Raw genomic sequence first — 23,211 nt, forward strand, 5'->3', positions numbered from 1 at the left:
GAGGAGCTGTTTTTAAGATACATAATTTTCCACTATACATGGCACGGTTTGCTCCAGAACCTAAATTCTGGACTAAGTTCTGACCTCCCCACTGGGGCTTATCAAAAACTTCCTGTGGCATCTTTTGCCAACACAGATACCTCTAATGCCATAGGGCCTCTCCATTGTATGGAGCAAGTGACAGGACTACTTGAAACCACAGCCTGGACCTGCTATGGGACCTTCTCTTGCTCTAGGCTCCACTCAAAGCTGGCAGCTTTTTGTGTCACCCAGTATATGGGTAGAAACAGTAATTCCAGGTGTGAAATGTGCTTTTTCCAGAATCTGAAGAAGCTTGCCAGATGTTGAGTTTCCTACTTTGTGGGAAATAATGTATGCAATAATTTGTCCTTTAATTTAGGAGGTGATCTCCTGGCATGACCCCTGGGTTATTCAACCTCAAAAACCTGCACTTAATGTAGCCAGCCCATGATATTTGTAGGGCTTATCTCCTATAATGGGGTGTACATATGCCTCACCAAGGCCTCCAACATGCTAGCCACTTCTTATTCATTTTGGTCCAATGAGCATGATGTCATCAACATAGTGGACTAGTAGTATTGTATGCAAATGGTCCAGATATCTCCAGACTATAATAGGACAGAGGACAGGAGAATTAGTAGACCTTTGAGGAAAAACTATAAATGTATACTGTAATCTATTCTATATGAATATGAACTTTTTCTGATGTTTTATTCTGACAGGGATAGAAAACTACATTTTCCAAATCAATAGCTAATTACTAGGTATCTAAGGTCATGTTATTCTGCTTTAGCAAAGATATTATATCTGACACAGTGGCTGCACTTGTATCACTACTTGGTTGAGTTTGCAGTGTCTGTCATCTACCAGGCTCTGCCTACATTTTATGGGCCCAAACTGGTGCATTAAATGTAGATATGATGGGGACCACATCCCAGCATCCCTTAGGTCTTCAAAGGTGGCACTCGCTTCTGCCATCCTCCCCAAGATGCTATATGCTTTCATTTATTATCCTGGCCAGGGAGGGTGAGGGCAGTTTCAGAAACTTCTGCTTTTCATCTACAAAGAGCTCTGACTCCACAGGTCAGGAAACCAGTGTAGGAAATACCAAAATATCTATTCAATTATACATTCAGAGATCAGGAATATAGCCATCAGGTAGGTTTGTGGACCCAGTGGATCCACTGTGAACCCAGCACAGGCCAGGAGTCCATTAAATACCAGGCTCCTGTCTGCCCTTAATCTAAGAAGGGGGACAAAATGACATTTTAGATCTCTGGGTATACTGGGTATATCAACTCATAACCAGTGTCCATTGGTCCTCAAAATGTTTGGGTATTCTTTCCCCTGCATAAGGTTACATGCATAAATAGAAGGACTAGAGAAATCATGACTACAAGTATGTTATAGGGTTCTTCTTCCAAGTCACCCCAGCCTCTCCTTCAAGCAGTGCACCCTGGTTCAAAAACCAACTTAGGATCAGAAGCTGAGCAAGGAATTGTGACTTTTCGCTGAGGCACCATTCTTCAGTCTCCTGACCATCTTTTATTTCTTTTGGTGGTTCATGTTGAGTACAGACTCTTGGCTTCTTATTTTCCCCAGGGCACTGTGTTATATTGACCATGTAGTCTACTAACTACCTCTTAACCATCTATTCACCAGGAGCACTGTATTCTATTAACCATCCCCACAGCTCTCTGAGGATCAACCCCCTTTGCCCCCACCTATCACTCTGACCCTATAGTGCATTATGGTATTTGCATCCACCAGACTTGTGATGGTTATGTGCAGTCATCCTGCCTCTATTGTTTCAGGCCATCACCATTTCTATCAGTGATCCCCATTCTCTAACATCCTCTCCTACTCTGAACTTCTTAGCAATGCTGCCATTCCTCTCACCAGTGCCTTCCTTATAGCTTTAGTAAATAGTGTGCCTTTGGGGTCCTCCTGCAGAATACAGTCTTCCAGAGGATTTTCTGGACATACATAATATATTTATTCTATCACTCCCACTTTCCTGAGCCTTTAATCCTTTCTCTTCCCTCTGTTATGACAACTTGGGCATTTATACTTCTCTTAATTCTTTTTTTTTTTTCCTGCACTCTGAGAAGCTGTTCTAGTGTTGAGTTCACATGATCTCCTGGGGTCCTTCCCAGGGTGTTAAATACTGTATTTTGGGAGAGAACTCACAAAAGAATTAATTTTCCCTTATTCAATTTTATATTCTAGCTCCCCTGATCAAGGCCCTCAGAATTCAGTCCATGCTTCCCCCTCAGTACCTGCTAGTACACACTGGCTAGGTCCTATAGCTTCTTCCTGGGGTAGTCCCTTTCCTTCCTTCTTAGGCCCAGGACAACCCCAGTGAAGTCACGCTGTGACTTAACTTTATATATAGGCCCAGGGGCCAAGATGAGAAGTGGGGCAGATTCTGAGGGAAATGCATATTATCGTACAGGAGAAAGGGTTTTACAGGATCAAACAAGGTGAAGCACTAGGCCTTAATAGGAAGGAGTGGGACACTTCTGAATGCTCAAGGTCTCCAGGAAAATCTGAGGATATAAGATTTTTAGGGATGTCAATCCAGAAGTCCCCATCCCATGTGTCAGGGTCCCATTCCTTCCTAACCAGGGCCCTGATCTTGGCATAGCACTTTTCTTAGTTGGGATTTTAACTTTCTTCGAAGCTTGCTTTCAGTAAGTACTGGGCCTGGACCTCAGATTTCTCTACCCTCTACCTGGGAAAGATGAGGGCCTCTTTATATGCTATGAATGAAATCCTCTGGCTTTCACATATAGCATTTAATTGTTGACTAATTTAATTTGGCTTTTCATTATTTTTTTCTAGAAGTCAGGCATAGAAATAGCTATCCAATTTTCTGGACTTCCTTATAGTTAATATTTCTCAAAATTCTGGTATATAGAACCAGCTAATGCATTCCCTTCCACCAGTGCCATCCCAGTTCGCCGTCAGTGAAAGCTCTAATAATTCCTCTGTCACTTGATCCAGATGCTTCTCTATTCCACCTACCATCAGCAATGGGGTCCTCATTGCCAGCTGGGCAGCAGGTGATTCATCTCCAAAATTTCACCACAGTGTGTGCTTTCCTGAACTACTCCTCATACCAACTGTTGTAGGTTGGCTTCCTGGAGAGCGGACTCAGAATTCAGCATGAAGGTCTTTTATTAGGGAGTGCTCTTGAGATCAAAATCTGTGGAAGGGAAGAGAAGGAAGCAGGATTGGACAGAGGGAGAAGTTAAGCTGTCCCTTTTGTGGCAAGAAGGCCATGGTAATCAGCCATTGGATGGAAGTACCCCAGGAAGAAGTCATGACCTTCGTGGAGGTGACTTTCCAGTTGAGGCAATTCCTGAAAAGGGATGACAGCTGAGGGCTGTCTGTTGGCAGCACTCCTAGCAACTAAATAATAACCTTTTTGTTCCTGAAGGAGGATTAGGGCATCAGATTGCAGAATCTACCACAAGCATGACATCATTTTTTCCACTAGAAATTTAGTAGCCATTGAACAATAGAATTGACAACAGTTTTACTTTTAAAATGGTGAATGGGGGGGAGGAGTCAAGATGGCGGAGAAGTAGCAGGCTGAGACTACTTCAGGTTGCGGGAGATCAGCTAGATAGCGTATCTAAAGATTGCAAACACCTACAAATCCAAGAGGAGATCAAAGAGAAGAAGAACAGCAATTCTAGAAACAGAAAATCAACCACTTTCTGAAAGGTAGGACTGGCAGAGAAGTGAATCCAAAGCGACGGGAAGATAGACCGCGGGGCAAGGGGCTGGCTCCCGGCAAGCGGCGGAGCAACGGAGCACAAAATCAGGACTTTTAAAAGTCTGTTCTGCTAAGGGACATCGCTCCAGAGGCTTAACCGGGGTGAAGCCCATGCGGGGTCAGCGTCGCCTCAGGTCCCGCAGGGTCACAGAAGGATTGGGGGTGTCTCAGTGTCACGGAGCTTACAGGTATTAGAACGGGGAAGCCGGCTACAGAGACGGAGCCGAGGAGTGAGCTCTCAGCTCGGGTTACCTTGAACCGGTCGCAGGCTTGGTCAGCTCAGAGCGCGGCCGGAGGCCAGCGTGACGGGAGTAATTGGGCGCTATTCTCTGAGGGCGCACTGAGGAGTGGGTTCCCGGGCTCTCGGCTCCTCTGGGCCGGAGACTGGGAGGCTGCCATCTTCATTCCCGTCCTCCGGAACTCTACGGAAAGCGCTCAGGGAACAAAAGCTCCCGAAAGCAAACCCGAGCGGATTACTCAGCCCGGCCCCTGGTAAGGGCGGTGCAACTCCGCCTGGGGCAAAGACACTTGAGAATCACTACAACAGGCCCCTCCCCCAGAAGATCAACAAGAAACCCAGCCAGGACCAAGTTCACCTAACAAGGAGTGCAGTTTCAATACCAAGGAGAGCAGCGGAATTCCAGAGGAGGAGAAAGCAAAGCACGGAACTATTGGCTTCCTCCCCATGATTCTTTAGACTTGCAGTTAATTTAACTTTTTTTTTCTTTTTCATTATTTTTCTCTTTTTCTGCTATTTGTTTTAACTTTTACCCTTTTCTTTTTTAACGTTTTTGACTAGTATAATATATATATTTTTTCTTTTTTATATTTTTTCTTTATTCATTTTCTTAATTGTTTTTTTTTCTTTTTTTTTTCTTTCTGAACCTCTTTTTATCCCCTTTCTCCCCCCTCGCAATTTGGGATCTCTTCTGATTTGGTTAAAGCATATTTTCCTGGGGTTGTTCCCACCCTTTTAGTATTTTACTTGCTCATTCATATACTCTTATCTGGACAAAATAACAAGGCGGAAAAATTCACCACAAAGAAAAGAACAAGAGGCAGTACCGAAGGCTAGAGACCTAATCAATACAGACATTGGTAATATGTCAGATCTAGAGTTCAGAATGATGATTCTAAAGGTTCTAGCCGGGCTCGGAAAAGGCATGGAAGATATTAGAGAAACCCTCTTGGGAGATATAAAAGCCCTTTCTGGAGAAATAAAAGAACTAAAATCTAACCAAGTTGAAATCAAAAAAGCTACTAATGAGGTGCAATCAAAAATGGAGGCTCTCACTGCTAGGATAAATAGGCAGAAGAAAGAATTAGCGATATAGAAGACCAAATGACAGAGAATAAAGAAGCTGAGCAAAAGAGGAACAAACAGCTACTGGACCACGAGGGGAGAATTCGAGAGATAAGTGACACCATAAGACGAAACAACATTAGAATAATTGGGATTCCAGAAGAAGAAGAAAGAGAGAGGGGAGCAGAAGGTATATTGGAGAGAATTATTGGAGAGAATTTCCCCAATATGGCAAAGGGAACAAGCATCAAAATCCAGGAGGTGCAGAGAACCCCCCTCAAAATCAATAAGAATAGGTCTACACCCCGTCACCTAATAGTAAAATTTACAAGTCTTAGTGACAAAGAGAAAATCCTGAAAGCAGCCTGGGAAAAGAAGTCTGTAACATACAATGGTAAAAATATTAGATTGGCAGCAGACTCATCCACAGAGACCTGGCAGGCCAGAAAGAGCTGGCATGATATATTCAGAGCACTGAACGAGAAAAACATGCAGCCAAGAATACTATATCCAGCTAGGCTATCATTGAAAATAGAAGGAGAGATTAAAAGCTTCCAGGACAAACAAAAACTAATAGAATTTGCAAACACCAAACCAGCTTTACAGGAAATATTGAAAGGGGTCCTCTAAGCAAAGAGAGACCCTAAAAGTAGTAGATCAGAAAGGAACAGAGACAATATACAATAACAGTCACCTTACAGGCAATACAATGGCACTAAATTCATATCTCTCAATAGTTACCCTGAAAGTTAATGGGCTAAATGCCCCAATCAAAAGACACAGTGTATCAGAATGGATAAAAAAACAAAACCCATCTATATGTTGCCTACAAGAAACTCATTTGAAACCCGAAGACACCTCCAGATTTAAAGTGAGGGGGTGGAAAAGAATTTACCATGCTAATGGACATCAGAAGAAAGCAGGAGTGGCAATCCTTATATCAGATCAATTAGATTTTAAGCCAAAGACTATAATAAGAGATGAGGAAGGACACTATATCATACTCAAAGGATCTGTCCAACAAGAAGATCTAACAATTTTAAATATCTATGCCCCTAACATGGGAGCAGCCAACTATATAAACCAATTAATAACAAAATCAAAGAAACACATCAACAATAATACAATAATCATAGGGGACTTTAACACTCCCCTCACTGAAATGGACAGATCGTCCAAGCAAAAGATCAACAAGGAAATAAAGGCCTTAAATGACACACTGGACCAGATGGACATCACAGATATATTCAGAACATTTCATCCCAAAGCAACAGAATACACATTCTTCTCTAGTGCACATGGAACATTCTCCAGAATAGATCACATCCTCGGTCCTAAATCAGGTCTCAACCGGTATCAAAAGATTGGGATCATTCCCTGCATATTTTCAGACCACAATGCTCTGAAGCTAGAACTCAATCACAAGAGGAAATTTGGAAAGAGCACAAATACATGGAGACTAAACAGCATCCTTCTAAAGAATGAATGGGTCAACCAGGAAATTAAAGAAGAATTGAAAAAATTCATGAGAACAAATGATAATGAAAACACAACGGTTCAAAATCTGTGGGACACAACAAAGGCAGTCCTGAGAGGAAAATATATAGCGGTACAAGCCTTTCTCAAGAAACAAGAAAGGTCTCAGGTACACAACCTAAGCCTACACCTAAAGGAGCTGGAGAAAGAACAAGAAAGAAACCCTAAACTCAGCAGGAGAAGAGAAATCATAAAGATCAGAGCAGAAATCAATGAAATAGAAACCAAAAAAACAATAGAACAAATCAATGAAACTAGGAGCTGGTTCTTTGAAAGAATTAATAAGATTGATAAACCCCTGGCCAGACTTATCAAAAAGAAAAGAGAAAGGACCCAAATAAATAAAATCATGAATGAAAGAGGAGAGATCACAACTAACACCAAAGAAATACAGACAATTATAAAACATACTATGAGCAACTCTACGCCAACAAATTTGACAATCTGGAAGAAATGGATGCATTCCTAGAGACATATAAACTACCACAACTGAAGCAGGAAGAAATAGAAAGCCTGAACAGACCCATAACCAGTAAGGAGACTGAAACAGTCATCAAAAATCTCCAAACAAACAAAAGACCAGGGCCAGATGGCTTCCCGGGGGAATTCTACCAAACATTTAAAGAAGAACTAATTCCTATTCTCCTGAAACCGTTCCAAAAAATAGAAAGGGAAGGAAAACTTCCAAAGTCATTTTATGAGGCCAGCATCACCTTGATCCCAAAACCAGACAAGGATCCCATCAAAAAAGAGAACTACAGACCAATATCCTTGATGAACACAGATGCAAAAATTTTCACCAAAATACTAGCCAATAGGATTCAACAGTACATTAAAAGGATTATTCACCACGACCAAGTGGGATTTATTCCAGGGCTGCAAGGTTGGTTCAACATCCGCAAATCAATCAATGTGATACAACACATTAATAACAGAAAGAACAAGAACCATATGATACTCTCCATAGATGCTGAAAAAGCATCTGACAAAGTACAGCACCCCTTTCTGATCAAAACTCTTCAAAGTGTAGGGATAGAGGGCACATACCTCAATATTATCAAAGCCATCTATGAAAAACTCACCGCAAATATCATTCTCAATGGAGAAAAACTGAAAGCTTTCCGATAAGGTCAGGAACACGACAGGGATGTCCATTATCACGACTGCTATTCAACATAGTACTAGAAGTCCTAGCCTCAGCAATCAGACAACAAAAGGAAATTAAAGGCATCCAAATCAGCAAAGAAGAAGTCAAACTATCACTCTTCGCAGATGATATGACACTATATGTGGAAAACCCAAAAGACTCCACTCCAAAACTGCTAGAACTTGTACAGGAATTCAGTAAAGTGTCAGGATATATAATCAATGCACAGAAATCAGTTGCATTCCTCTACACCAACAACAAGAAAGAAGAAAGAGAAATTAAGGAGTCAGTCCCATTTACAATTGCACCCAAAACCGTAAGATACCTAGGAATAAACCTAATCAAAGAGGCTAAGAATCTATACTCAGAAAACTATAAGGTACTTGTGAAAGAAATAGAGGAAGACACAAAGAAATGAAAAAATGTTCCATGCTCCTGGATTGGAAGAATAAATATTGTGAAAATGTCTATGCTACCTAAAGCAATCTACACATTTAATGCAATTCCTATCAAAGTACCATCCATTTTTTTCAAAGAAATGGAACAAATAATCCTAAAATTTATATGGAACCAGAAAAGACCTCGAATAGCCAAAGGAACATTGAAAAAGAAAGCCAAAGTTGGTGGCATCACAATTCCAGACTTCAAGCTCTATTACAAAGCTGTCATCATCAAGACAGCATGGTACTGGCACAAAAACAGACACATAGATCAATGGAACAGAATAGAGAGCCCAGAAATAGACCCTCAACTCTATGGTCAACTAATCTTTGACAAAGCAGGAAAGAATGTCCAATGGAAAAAAGACAGCCTCTTTAATAAATGGTGTTGGGAAAATTGGACAGCCACATGCAGAAAAATGAAATTGGATCATTTCCTTACACCACACACGAAAATAGACTCAGAATGGATGAAGGACCTCAATATGAGAAAGGAATCCATCAAAATCCTTGAGGAGAACACAGGTAGCAACCTCTTCGACCTCAGCCGCAGCCACATCTTCCTAGGAACATCGCCAAAGGCAAGGGAAGCAAGGGCAAAAATGAACTATTGGGATTTTATCAAGATCAAAAGCTTTTGCACATCAAAGGAAACAGTTAACAAAACCAAAAGACAACTGACAGAATGGGAGAAGATATTTGCAAACAACATATCAGATAAAGGGCTAGTGTCCAAAATCTATAAGGAACTTAGCAAACTCAACACCCAAAGAACAAATAATCCAATCAAGAAATGGGCAGAAGACATGAACAGACATTTCTGCAAAAGAAGACATCCAGATGGCCAACAGACACATGAAAAAGTGCTCCATATCACTCGGCATCGGGGAAATACAAATCAAAACCACAATGAGATACCATCTCACACCAGTCAGAATGGCTAAAATTAACAAGTCAGGAAATGACAGATGCTGGCGAGGATGTGGAGAAAGGGGAACCCTCCTACACTGTTGGTGGGAATGCAAGCTGGTGCAACCACTCTGGAAAACAGCATGGAGGTTCCTCAAAATGTTGAAAATAGAATTACCCTATGACCCAGCAATTGCACTACTGGGTATTTACCCTAAAGATACAAACGTAGTGATCTGAAGCAGCACGTGCACCCAAATGTTTATAGCAACAATGTCTACAATAACCAAACTATGGAAAAAACCTAGATGTCCACCAACAGATGCATGGATAAAGAAGATGTGGTATATGTACACAATGGAATACTATGAAGCCATCAAAAGAAATGAAAGCTTGCCATTTGCGACAACGTGGATGGAACTAGAGCGTATCATGCTTAGCGAAATAAGTCAATCGGAGAAAGACAAGTATCACATGATCTCCCTGATATGAGGGAGAGGAGATGCAACATGGGTGGTTAAGGGGGTAGGAGAAGAGTAAATGAAACAATATGGGATTGGGAGGGAGACAAACCATAAGTGACTCTTAATCTCATAAAACAAACTGAGGGTTGATGGGGGGAGAGGGGTTGGGAGACGGGGGGTGAGGTTATGGAAATTGGGGAGGGTATGTGCTATGGTGAGTGCTGTGAAGTATGTCAACCTGGCGATTCACAGATCTGTACCCCTGGGGATAAAAATATATGTTTATAAAAAAGAAAAAAAATGACTTCTGAACCCACCAATAAAAATAAATAAATAAATAAAATGGTGAATAGGATTTAAATTGTCAAACATATACATGTATATTTACAATTTTATTTAAATATTTATTTATTAACTAAAATTTTAATTTATGCCTTCCAAATAGCTAGACACCAGTATGTGAGCCTCTATTTATTTATACTTTTGCTCTGGTTCCCTGAAATGCTACTGACAGGTCTGCTTAGCCCAAATCCATCCACTTCCTTTGGTAAATTATGCAAAAACTCCTGTTGTGTATTGTATAAAAATCAGAAAATACAAGTGAGTAAAAAACAGGTAAAATTACCCATTAACCTAACACCCATAGGACACTACTAACATTCTCAGAGTATACACCAAAGATTATATATGAGATAGTTGAATATATATACTTTTTCTTTATAAAAAGTGTAGCATGTGCTCTTGTAGCCTATTTTCCCCCACTTAAGATTATATGCTAATTTGTTTCCAAGTAAATAAATGTAGATGCCTATCACCATTTTCAATTGCTACAAAATGTTTCAATATGTAGACACACCCTAATTTGTCTAGCCAAGTGCCTATTTTGAGGCCCTTGGGTCATTCACATGTTTTCACTCTTCAAACACTATGAAGACGCACAGCTTTGTACAAGCCAATTATTTGATCGTTTTCTATAGATAAATTTCTACAAGTGGGATTACTGGCTCAAAGGGCACACACATCTTAAAGACTTCTGAAACATGTACCCAAATGGACCTTGTACGGATGTATGCTCCTACCAGCCCAGTTTGAGAGCGGCCCTCCCACCACACCCTCACCACACTCTAGGGTGGGAGAGAGGTGGTTCTTCTACAGTATTGATGCCAATACCACTCTCAATGATCCTATAAAGACCCTGCCTTAGTCAACCTTCTAAATGAAACCTGATAGAAGCACTAAATATTGTTCTTTCTTCTATTATACTTTCTTATTATTTCAAAAAATAACTAATGTATTTACTGACATAAACACCAGATTTGGCCAAGAAAGAGAGTGTTTTCCAATGAAGTGCTACCAGGATCCTAAAATAAAATTGTTCCTCTCTGTATGCCCTCAAGATATGTTCCATCACTTCTTTGTTCTAAGAGTCTCTCACTTCCTTCCTCCCCTTGCCATTCCTGTGGCCAGTAGTGAAGTCTCACACTTCTATCATCTCATGCCTGGACCATGGCAGTGACTTCCTAACTGGTGTTCCAATCTCCAGTGGCCACTCCTTTCCCCACCCCAAATCTGACCCAACCTGCACACAAATAAGTTACATCCTTTTCCTTTCGTTTTCATTCCTCTGGGCACAGAAGGCTTTGGGGCCTTCCAGGGGTGGAAGGAGTAACATTCAAATACCCAGGTTTAGCAATCAGGGATCCTGCATGAAGGGGTTCTCCCAGACTGATGGATTACATTTCCCGTCATTCCTCTCCCCGCACTTGGAACTTCAGGCAGGCCAGCCTCCTCTCTGGATTGGGATTCCCACCTCCATGCCTTTCTTCCCACCACTCCACCCTCCTCCAATGCTCTCCCACCCCATTTTTATCCTATCCTTCAAGCCCAGCTTATTTAAACATCCCCCTCCTCTGCACAACTTTGCCTGAGCACTGCTGCCTGAAGACATTTCTGCACCGACAGGAAGGATTTGGACAGAGGCTTGCAGTTTTGTTAGTATGTTTTTGTTTCCATACATCTTGCCTTTCCAAATAGATCATAAACTCAAGGACAAAGATGTGTCTCTTTTTTTCTGCTTAAAACACACAACTTTATTGATAACATAAAAATAGTCTCAAATGTAGAAACACAAGTCCACACAAAGGACCAAAAATTACCTTACTCATGAAGAATCAGGTCAGTTTCTGCTCATGAAGCATACTAAAAATATCTCAATCCAGACAAGGTAATAGTCAACACATGTATTTTCAGTACATTTCATGTCCATAAAGTGATCCAGCTACAGACCATCACAAGTAATATCAGTTTCAAAGTTGTAATGCAATTTACAATGTGCATTACTTCCAGACCGCAAAACCAAAATATTACTCAGATTTGTTTGGGAACATACAATTAATCAGAGTTTACTTAATAATAGCTCAACTCTTTCTTTCACCTCAGGGTCACTGTACTCTGCTGCTAAGACTCGGAGCTTCTTGGCACAAGCTTTAGGTCGTTGGAATATGAAGTAAAGGGAATTTTTACTGAACTTGTCCTGGGTAAATACTTTTGCCCTTCTTTTAAAATGGTAATTTATATTTTCAAATAGTGAAAGAGCATTAAGAATATTCTCTTTTGTCTCTTTCTTGCTAAAGATATTAATCAGTGATGTTGGTGCATTGGCAATGAGTAAGTCTTTTGTCATAGACGGATTTTTAGAGAAATTCAAAAGCATTCCCAAAATATGGTCTTTTGTTTCTCCACTTCCCACAGTTAACAAACGAAGAAATTCTGAAATATAATTTGTAACCATATGCTGATATTCACTAATAATAGTCAAATGCTTTATCAGTCTTAGTCCAGCCAGCTGTACATTTGAATTCAAGGGATAGGTGACTGTGTCTTCACAAACTTGGTTTAAGTATGTTTTCACCTTCCTATGATTTTCAGCAGCCACTGAGATGTTATTCAGTGCATTTAAAGCCTTCTGCCTAACACTGGGATAGGGATTATTGAGCAAACTTTCAATAATTGAGATTCTACCTGCATTACGAATGACTTCATGGGAAAAGGGATATTCAGGACTGTTATAAAGAGCATTATTAGCTATTTCATGAATAGAAGGATCTTCAGTCATCTCAATCATGCAAATGAGTTTTTCAAGCTCTCGTGGATCCATATTTGCTTCGCGTTTACAGCGACAGGTCCAGGGCTGAGTTTTCTCCTCATACCTGATCTGCTTTCTGAGCTCATCCTCAGGTGGAAAGCTGGACTTATTTTGGTATGGAAATTCCATTTCTGTCCAGATCATGGCTCCTGCCCATGACCCCATTCCTGCACCAGGGACCATGGATGGATATGTGCCTCTTGACTCAGCTGACTTTTTGGCTTTAGTCTTAGGTGCAGATTTGTCCTCACTACTGTTTTCATTACCATCCCAGAACCAAGACCTTTCATCAACTCCACCAGCAGTTGGTGCCTCAAGCTTACCCTTGGCATTGGCCTTATCTCCAGCTCCACACTCAAAATTGACATTTCTCTTCCTCTTGGGTCTGAACTCATTACTCCTCTCATTGTCAGCCCAAAACAAGGACCTTAAACTGATTTCCTCAATATCAGGGCTAGACGCTCTACTTAGCTCATCCTCATCTACATCCTCAGCCAAAATCCACGACTCCATGCAAGCCTCTTCCTCAGCCCCAAGCCTAGAGCCTGTAGTGGCTGCATCTCCATCCCAGAGCCAAGACTCCTTCCTGACCTCTGCCTCAGCCCCAGCCTCAGCCCCCACAAAGGAATCCATACAGGCTGCCTCTTCAGAGCTGATCCAGGACCCAATACTGGCCTTATCCTCAGCGCCAAATCTGGAACTAAGGATGACCTCTTCTTTAGCCCCTGATCGGGATTCAATATTGGCTTCATTTTTATCTCCAGGTTTGGATACAATACCAGCCTCTTCCCCTCTCCTGAAGCAAGACCCTGTACTAGTCTCACCCCCTGTCCTAAACCAGGATCTTTCGTTGGCCTCCATCTCAGCACTGATCTGGGGTCTTCCACTGGGCTGGTCACCAGCCCTAGCCCGGGTCCCTCCACTTGCCTGGTCCTCAAGCCCCAACCTAGATCTTTTACAGGCTTCATTATGAGGCCTAGACCCAGCCCACAATTTTCCACTAGCCTGGTCCCCAATGCCAGCCTGGGAGCCTTCTCTACCTGCTGGGTCCTCAAATCCAGGTTTGGAACAGCTATCGGCCTGAATCCCAGCCCCAGCCCAAGGCCTTCCACTGACCTGACTCCCAGTGCCAGTCCAGGACCCACCACTAGACTGGTTTGCAGGCCCTGGATTAGACCCTCCAACAACCTGGTCTTCAACACCAAACCAGAACCTTCCTTTACTGGTTTGATCCTCAAATCCAGGTTTGGGACAGCTACTAGCTTGATCTCCAGTCCCTCCCCAAGACCTTCCACTGACCCAACTTCCAGTATCAGCCCAGGACCCACCACTGGATGGGACCATGGGCCCTAGTCTAGATCCTCCAATAGCCTGGCCACCAGACCCACCCCAGGACCCACTTGCATTAGACTGACTCTCACTGCAAGCACAGAACCATCCACTGGACTGGTCCTCAGGCCCTGATCTACATTCTTCACTGGCCTGGTCCCCAGTGCCAGCCCAGGAATCTGCAATGGACTGGTCCCTGGGACTCAGCCTAGACCCTCCACCAGCCTGACCCCCATTGTCAGCCCAAGACCCTCTTCCACTTGCCTGCTCTTCAAATCTAGGTTTTGTCCCACCACCAGCCTGATCCCCAGGTACAGCCCAGGTCCCTCCATTGGCCAGGTCCATGGCCCCAACCAAGAACCCTCCACTGGCTTGGTCCCCAGAGTCACCCCAGGACCTTCCACTGGACTGGTCCTCAGGCCCCAACCTAGGCCCTCCATCAGCCTGGCCACCAACCCTAGCTAAAGATGCTTCTACATTTGCCAGATCCTCAAATCTTGGCTTGGACTCACCACCAGACTGATCACTAGTCCCAGCCCAGGAACCATCATCACTGGCCTGCTCCATAGTCCCAACCAAGAATCCTCCACTGGCCTGATTCCCAATGCTAGTCCAGGACCCAACACTAGACTGGTCCACAAACCCTGGTTTAAAACCTTTGCTGGCCTGTTCCCCAGCCCTAGCCCAGGACTCACCACCCGACTGGTCCGTAGGTCTCAGCCTGGAGCCTCCTCTAGCTTGGTCTGCAGTGTCAGCCCAGGTCACATTTTCACTGGCCTGATCCTCAAATCTAGGCTTGGATCCACCAGACAGACCACCAATCCCAACCCAGTACCCTCCACTAGCCTGGTCCATATCCCCAGGCCAATACCCAATATTAGCCACATCCCCAGCTTTAGCTTCAGCCCAGGACCCTCCATTAGCTTGAATTCCAGCACCATCCTGGGACCTTCCACTGGCCTGTTCCTCAGCTCCAGTCCAGGACCCTCCAATGGCATCTTCCCCAGCCCAGGACACCCTACTGGCCTGACCTCCAGCCCAGGACCCCCCAATAGCCTGGTTCCCAGTGCTAGCCCAAAAACCCCCACTGGCCTGGTTCTCAGCCCCAATCCAGGATGCTCCAATGGCCATGTCCCCAGCCTCTGACAAAGAACCCCCACTGGCCTGACTCCCACCCCAGAGCCCCCCACAGGCCTGGTCCCCAGCTGCAGCCCAGGATGGAAAACCAACTTCATTCTCAGCCTTAGCTCCAGCCCAGGACCTAATATCAGACTTAGGACTAGCTCCACTCCAGGACTCAATACTGGCTTCATTCTCATCATCAGCCCAGGACACACTATTCTCCCAGTATCCATCCCTGGCCTGAAACCTAAATTTGATCCATCGCTCAGAAGCAATCCAATCCTCAATACCAATCCCATTCCAGTAATAGTCATGGACCCTAGGCCGAGTCGTACTGCAGGTCTGAGTACCTGTCCCACTCCCACTCTCAGAAGCGAGCATGGCCTCAGACTTGGGCTTTGCATAACCCTCATCTCCTGTGGCTTCTGCCTCAGACTTGGGTATAGCCTTGTCCCTTGTCTCAGGCAAGATCTTACTCTGGAAATGCGCTGCAGACTGAGGCTGGCCAGAGCCCATCATATGTGCCCCAGCCTCCACCCTAGACTCAGCATTGGTATTTTCCCTGACCTTACTTCTGGCGCCAAGGAGGGCCTCACCCTGAGAAATGGCCATGGCCTGGGGTGAAAGAGAACCTACTGTATCTTGCCTATCCCTTGCCTTAAATACCACATTGAGATTGTCCCTGATCTTATTTCTGGCACCAAGCAAGTTTTCACCTTGGGAATTAGACATGGCCTGGGGTTGGGCAGTGCCTGTTTTATCTGTTTGAGGCTGAGCTGAACACATTATATCTGGCCCAGTGCCTGCCTTAGACATAGCACTGGGATTGCCCTGGACCTTACTCCTGGCAGCAGACAAAGTTTCACCTTGGGAATTAGACACAGCATGAGGCTGGGCAAAACTTGTTGTATCTGTTCTGGCCTCTACCTTAGACACAGCATTGGGATTGCTTCTGACCTTATTCTTGACACTAGGCAAGGCTTCACTCTGGGAACTGGCCACAGCCTGGGGCTGGGCAAAACCCACTGTATCTGGCCCAATCCCTGTTTTAGATGCAGCACTGAGAGTGCCCCAGACCTTATTCTTAGTGCCAGTTAAGACTTCACCCTGGGAATTGGCCACAGCCAGGGGCTGGGGGGAGCCTATTGTATCTGTTTGAGGCTGGGCAGGGCCCACTGTATCTGCCCCAACCTCTGCCTTCGACACAGCATTGGGATTGCCGCGGACATTCTTAGTACCAGAAAAAACTTCACCCTGGGAAGTGGCCACAGCCTGAGGCCAAGCAGAGCTCGTCATATCTGCCCTGGCCTCTGCCTTAGATAGAACTTTGGAATTGCCCTTGACCTTACTCTTATTACCAGACAAGGCTTCACCCTGGGAACTGGTCACAACTTGGAGCTCGGCAGAACCCACTGCATCTGCCCTGGTCTCTCCCTTACACACAGCACTGGGATTGCCCTTGACCTTATTCTTAGTACCAGATGAGTCTTCACCCTGAGAACTGGTCACATCTTGCGGCTGCACAGAGCCCACCGTATCTGGCCCAGTATCTGCTTTAGACAAAGCACTAAGATTACATGGAAACTTACTCCTGGCACCAGGCAAGGCTTCACCCTTGGACTCATCCTGAAGCTTGGCAAAGCTTGTTGTATCTGCTCTGCCCTCTACCCTAGACACAGCATTAGGATTCTTCACACCAGGCAAGGCTTCACACTGGGAAGTGGCCACAGCCTGGAGCTGGGCAGAGCCCACTGTACTTGGGCCAGCCCCTGTCTTAGACGCAATATTGGAATTTCCCCTGACCTTGTTCTTAGTCCCAGGCAAGACTTCACCCTGGGAATTGGCCACAACCTGAGGTTGGGCAGAACCTGCTAAATCTGGCCCAATTCCTGCTTTAGACAAAGCACTGGGGTTGCCCTTGACCTTTTTCTTGACACCAGGCAAGGCCTCACCCTGGGCATTCGCCACAGCCTGGAGCTGGGCAGATCCCACTGTAGCTGGCCCAGCCCCTATCTTAGACACAGCACTGGAATTTCCCTTGACCTTGTTCTTAGTCCCAGGCAGGACTTCACCTTGAGAACTGGCCACAGCCTGAGGCTGGACAGAGTTCACTGTATCTAGTCCAGCCCCTGTTTTAGACACAGCACTGGATTTACCCTTAACTTTATTCTTGATGCTAGGCAAGGATTCCCCTTGGGAATTGGCCATATCCAGGGTCTGGGCAGACCCTGTTGTATCTGTTTGAGGCTGGTCAGTGCCCATTGCATCTGCCCTGGCCTCTGCCTTAGACACAGCACTGGGATTGCCCCTGACCTTATTCTTAGTACCAGACAAGACTTCACCCTGGGCATTGGCCACAGCCTGGAGTTGGGCAGAGCCAACTGTATCTGGCCCAGCCCCTGCCTTAGACAAAGAATTGGATTTGTCTCTGATCTTATTCTTGGTACCACGCAAGGCTTCACCCTGGGCATTGGCCATAGCCTGGAGCTGGGTAGAGCACAATGTATCTGGCCCAGCCCCTGTCTTAGAGATGGCATTGGACGTGCCTCTGACCTTGTTCTTAGTACCAGGCAAGGCTTCACCGTGGAAACTGGCCACAGCCTGGGGCTGGGCAGAGCCTATTGTATCTGTTTCATCCTGGGCAGAGCACATCGTATCTGACTCAGTCCCTGCCTTAGACACAACATTGGGATTGCCCCTGACTTTGTTCTTATTACCAGACAAGGCTTCACCCTGAGGACTGGCCACAGCCTGGAGCTGTCCAGAGGCCAATGTATCTGGCCCAGTCCCTGCCTTAGACACAGCATTGGGATTGCCCCTGACCTTATTCTTAGGTCCAGACAAGGCCTCACCCTGGGAACTGGCCTTAGTCTGGGGCTGAGCAGAGCCTGCTGTATCTGTTTCAGGCTGGACAGAACATATTGAATCTGGCCCAGGCCCTACCTCAGACATAGCATTGGGATTGCCCTTGACTTTATTCTTAGTTTTAGGTGACGTTTCATCCTGAAAAGTGGCCACAGCATGATTCTGGGCAGAGCCCATTGTATCTGGTCCAGCTCCTGACTTAGACATAGTATTGGAATTGCCCCTGACCTTATTCTTGGCACCAGGCAAGGCCTCACCCTGGGAACTGGCCATAGTCTGAGGCTGCCCACAGGCCCTCAGTTCTGCTTTAGCCCCTGACCTAGAAATAGCATTAGGATCACCCCTGCCATCAACCCTGGAATCGGGTAAATCATCAGCTTGGGTCTTGGGCCCAACCTGAGGCTGCACGCTGGTTTTCATTTCTATCCCGACTCCTGCTTTACGCTTGCTTTTGCCTTTTCCCCTTGTCTTACCTCTAGTACCAGGTAAGGTCTCAACCTGGCTCTTGGTGGAAGCCTGAGACTGTGCCTTTGTGTCTGTCCCAGCCGCCTCCTTAGACATGGTGTTGGCATTGCCTTTAGCCTTAATCCTGATATCAGGCAAGGCATCAGCCTGGACATTGGCCCCAGGCTGAGGCTGTGTATAGAGCTCCATGTCTGTCCCAGCCCCCATCTTAGACATGGCATTGGGATTGTCTCTGGTCTTAACCCTGGCATCAGGCAAGGCCTCAGCCTGGGAACTGGCCCTCAGGTTTGCCCTGGCCCCTGTTTTAGACAGAGCACTGGAGTTGCCTCTACCTTTAAGCTTGGTGTCCAGCGTAGCCTCAGTCTGAGCACTGACTATAGCTTGAGGGTGAGCAGCAGCCCTCATGTCAGCTCCAGCCATTGCCTTAGATGTGACATCAGTATTTCCCCTGTCATCAACCCTGGCACCAAACACTGTCTCGATCTGTTTCTTGGCCACAGTCTGAGGTTGCATAGGAACTCTCATATCTGCCCCTGCCCCTGCCTTACACAGGGCATTGGTATTAGCCCCAGCATCAACCTTTGCCCCAAGCGTAGCCTCAGCCTGGGTCTTGGCTATAATCTGAGGCTGGACAGAAGCCCTCGTGTCTGTCCTAGACTCTGCCCGAGACACGGTTTTGTGTTTCCCCTTGACCTCAACCCCAGCACCAGGCACATTGTTGACCTGGCTCTTGGTTACAGCCTGAGATGGTGTACAGGACCTCATGTCTGCTCCAACTTCTGCCCTGGATGAGACATTAGGATTTCCCTTAGCATCAACTGTGTTACCAGGCCTGGCCTCAGGCTGACTCTTGGCCACACTCACAGTCTCTTCCGGGGCTCTTGTCTTGGTCTCAGCCACAATTCCAGTCTTACTTATGGCACCCATCTTGGCCACCTCCCTGGTCACTCCTAAGGCCTCACTCTGGGTCACTGTCACTCTGTTCGTCTCTTTTTCAGCCAGTATATGAGCTTCCACTTTGGTCTGGGTCATTACTTCTTTCTTGGTCTCTGCCCTGGCAGCCAGTGGCCAAACTTTAGCCTTGGTCTGGGTCACAGCCTCTCTCCTGACTACTCTCCCAGCCTCAGAGTCAGTTTGGGTCACGGCTTCTTTCATAGCTACTTCCCCAGCTTTGACCTGGGCTTCAGTCAAAGTCACTACCTCTGTCATGCCCACTTTTCTGGCCACTATTTTGGCCTCAGATTGTATCTCTGCCTCTGCCTCAGCCATTGTCATGGCCTGAGAGCTGGCTTTGGGTCTAGCTTTAGCAGTGGTGGTAATCTCTACTTCAGCCCCAGCCCTCCCTCCTGTTTCAGCTTCTGCTCCAGATGTGGCCTTGGGTCTAGTCTCAGCCTCTGTCCCACCCATGGCTTTACCTGTGGCCAGGGTCTGGTTCTGCACCCCAACCACGGTCCCCATCTTGACCCTGGACCCATTTTTGGCAAGTGTCCTCACACTCTGGACTCTTCCTTTGGTTAATCTGTAAAGGTAGTAGCAGGTACCAGCCCAAACCACCAGTCCTGCAGTCACCCAGCACACTTCCTGAACGCGGCCCATGTAATCACCCCTAGTAAAGTCACGAACAAGGCACAGGGGGCTCAATCAGGATGGGGAAAGAGGGTAGTAGGTCTGGGTGTAGGCCTGTGAGGGCGCTGGTCTTCAGCCACTTAAAGGCCACTACAGCTGCCACTGGAGGTGGACCTAGAAGTGGAGGAAGGAAATGGACTAAAATTTCTCTTCTACTTTGTGCCTCATACAGATAGATACACAGAAGGACAGGAAAGTGTAGAAATGATGTGCATGGTGTGAGAAGAGGATGATGAGCCGACTCTCTCTCCATCCTTTTTATTTTCTCCCCTCCCATTTTCCCTAGTGCCCAACAACTTTCCCCTAAGGTACATCCACACACATTTTATTACACCAAATGAAAAATGAAAAAGATGGTGGGGGAGGAACTATGAATGGGAGAAACTGAGAAGCCCTCAGACCTTGATTTTTACTGGACCTATTCTCTTCACCATTCCCGAAGGTCCCCATCCTCATACTAACCTGTAATGATCAAGGCAGTTCCCTCCTCTTTCCTTCTCTTGATTGGTGATATACCCTAAAGTAGATCTATTAACTCATGAGATCTGTGGACCTAGAGACAGACAGACAGACAGACGGAGGGACAGATGGTACTGGAGATTTTGTTCTTGATGTGACAGGCATATTATCAAACTACCTTTCTATCTCTCTCAGTTCACCCCACTCTCTGTACCAAAATACAGGCAAGAGTATGACAGGGATGGTGGGAAAGGGAGAGGCAAAGGATCCTCCAGACTGGACACTGACCACACTGGATGCACGCTGATCTCCACCAGCCCACTGTAGAGGTCTACCCAGGCAGTTCCCATCCTCTTACCAGTCTATACTGATCAGGGGTAATTTCCTCCTTGTTTCTTTGCTTCCAGTAATCTCAAGCCCCCCTACAGCAGACCTGCAGGAAGATCTATGGACAAGCAAACAAACGGGGGGTAATAGACACCAAGTCCTCACAGAACACACAAGCACCCTGATCCCTGATCCCAGTATCTGCCTTGGCAGATCCCATGTCCAGTTTGCTATTGTGTCCCATCTTGAAAGCCCTCCTTTCTAGTCCTCTCTCAGTCACACTCCAGCCCACCCCTACCCCAATATGCCTCCTGTTTCCTGCCCTGAAATCAGCAGGGATGTAGCAACACTGTGGACACAGGGGAGAGTGTAGGAGAGGCAGAAGTACCATACTGAGACCCTCTCAAGTCTCAGCCACCTTCTGTGCTCACCTTCTTGTTATCCCCAGGTGCTGCCCACCTTCACACAAACCTTCATGGTTCCAGGCCAGTCTCCCCCTTTCCCTGGCTTCCAGCCCTACTGTAGGTCTATGGGAGAAGACCTAGGAACAAACAGAGAAAAAGGGGAGGGTAACTGTTGAGTGCTTGTGACATCCCAGCATCTAAAACAGGGGTTCCGGCACCTGCCTTACTAGATCTAGAGACACATTCTCTGGCAAGCAGAACTTGGGGCTTTCCTAGCGCTGAAAGGGGCAGCATGTAAAAGGGGGGCAGGAGAAATAAAAGGGAAGAGACAGGGGCAAATTATTTTAAAACCACCTGTAGGATTCTAAGGTTTCTCCCAAAAATCCATCAGTTCCTTCACCAAGGTGCTCAGACAGGCGGGGGAATCTGGAAAATGGAGAGAGAGATGGAGCCCCCCATCCCCTACTCTAGAATCAAACAGAGCCTACCGCCATCTACTTCACCCTAAACCCATCTCTAGGAGTCTCCAGCAAAAGAGACAAGGGGTGAGAAGGCTTTTTCTTCTGCAAAATCGCTATCCCTCCCAGCAAAGGCTATCTCAAAGAACAAGTAATGTTCTTTAATACAACAATTTGTATTTTCTTAATAGTATCTGAAGTGCAAATGAAAGCATCCATGTAAAAGTTTGTTGTCTTTACTGGTCTTCAACATACAATTTAAGTTAAAAACCCTAAGCTTAGCAAGTAAACGTGATTTAGGGAAAGTCCCCCCTAGTTAGCCCCAGCCCATGTCCCAACCAGACAGCGGCGCCTAAGTTCCTGTGCAGGAGAATTCCTAAAGAACTTCAAATGTTCAGAGGCAGGGCGTGCTCACACTAACCTCCACAGATCCCGTGCAGTTTTCTTCTCTCCTTCTTCCCTTGCCTCGCCACAAACAGTGCCACACGGAACTACTGTCCATCAGACGGGAGAAAGTAAAGGCACTGAGTGCTTGGACCAGCACCCCGGACACAGATCCCAATACCCACCTTTCGGGATTCAGAATCCCGGTTATCAAACGTCCCTCCCCGCATTCCCAGACGCCACCCCCACCAACTCCACAGTCCAGTCACCAAGGCCCACCATTTTCTCTGTAAATGCCACGGTGGCATGTCCCTTCCACTGAAATGAGCAGGAAGCTGGGCGGACGTGTGCGGTCAGCGATTAGAGTCAGAGAGGATGGGACATCTCAATCTGTGCATTTCCCTCTAGAGACACTTCCCCGCCCCCCACTCCCCAGCCATCCGCCCTGTCAGAGCCCAAGGTTTCCCCCGCAAGGACGGAGGCAGGGGGAGGGGACTCGGGAGAATCACAGAGAAGGCTCCTGGAACTTAAACCCTCTTTGTCCCCCATCACCGAACTGGCTACCAAGGTAGGCCGACCACTGCCGCCCTGGCCTCGGCGCGCAGGCCCCAGGAGCCCTTACCTGCTCCGCTTTCCTCGGGCCCAGTGCCAGCCCGCCAGGCGCAGGACAGCGGGGAACCGGTACCCAGACGCGAGTGACGACTGCACCGAAGGCTGCGTCGCTCTGCAGCTCCAGGTCACGTGAGGGCCCCGCGTCACCAGCGAGCTCTCTGCCCACCCATCCCCACCCGCTTCGGCCTGTGGGAGCTCTACCTGACCCTGTCCCCCACCTCCGCCCTTCCCAACTCCCCCTCCACCAGTCTTCGAGCTGAGCCCCAGAGCGCACCTCCTAGTCACTCAGCTGTCCTCTCCAATCTGAGGCGCGACTAGTGAGTGGTCTCACCTCTTTGCGCTTGGGGTTTACCCTTCTCTGATTACTGGGGAGGGTCTGCATATCACCCTCCCCTGGCCTTGGTTCTGGCC

The 23,211-nt window shown here is 46.3% G+C and overlaps 1 protein-coding gene across 7 annotated transcripts; it reads right to left on the reverse strand.

The window, feature by feature from the left end:
• Window positions 1-566: 566 nt before the first annotated feature.
• On the reverse strand, window positions 567-22,946 carry ARMCX4 (armadillo repeat containing X-linked 4). Of its 7 annotated transcripts, none has more exons than XR_004385480.1 (7): window positions 22,811-22,946; window positions 22,226-22,298; window positions 21,374-21,483; window positions 20,974-21,060; window positions 20,619-20,709; window positions 3,049-3,229; window positions 567-629 (listed from the first exon to the last, which is right to left on the reverse strand). XR_004385480.1 is itself a non-coding variant. In XM_032881730.1 (7 exons), the coding sequence occupies exon 7, from the start codon at window positions 20,124-20,126 to the stop codon at window positions 12,000-12,002; it is 8,127 nt and encodes a 2,708-aa protein (XP_032737621.1). In that variant the 5' UTR covers window positions 20,127-20,270; window positions 20,619-20,709; window positions 20,974-21,060; window positions 21,374-21,483; window positions 21,701-21,772; window positions 22,226-22,298; window positions 22,811-22,946; the 3' UTR covers window positions 11,665-11,999. The 7 variants fall into 7 exon arrangements, 6 of the variants coding, with proteins under 6 accessions (XP_032737621.1, XP_032737620.1, XP_032737625.1 ...); XM_032881730.1 differs by lacking the exons at window positions 567-629; window positions 3,049-3,229 and adding exons at window positions 11,665-20,270; window positions 21,701-21,772; XM_032881729.1 differs by lacking the exons at window positions 567-629; window positions 3,049-3,229 and adding an exon at window positions 11,665-20,270.
• Window positions 22,947-23,211: the final 265 nt, after the last annotated feature.

The sequence above is a fragment of the Lontra canadensis genome, unplaced genomic scaffold (assembly GCF_010015895.1).
Source record: "Lontra canadensis isolate GAN:19392208 unplaced genomic scaffold, GSC_riverotter_1.0 scaffold77, whole genome shotgun sequence".
Taxonomy (NCBI): domain Eukaryota; kingdom Metazoa; phylum Chordata; class Mammalia; order Carnivora; family Mustelidae; genus Lontra; species Lontra canadensis.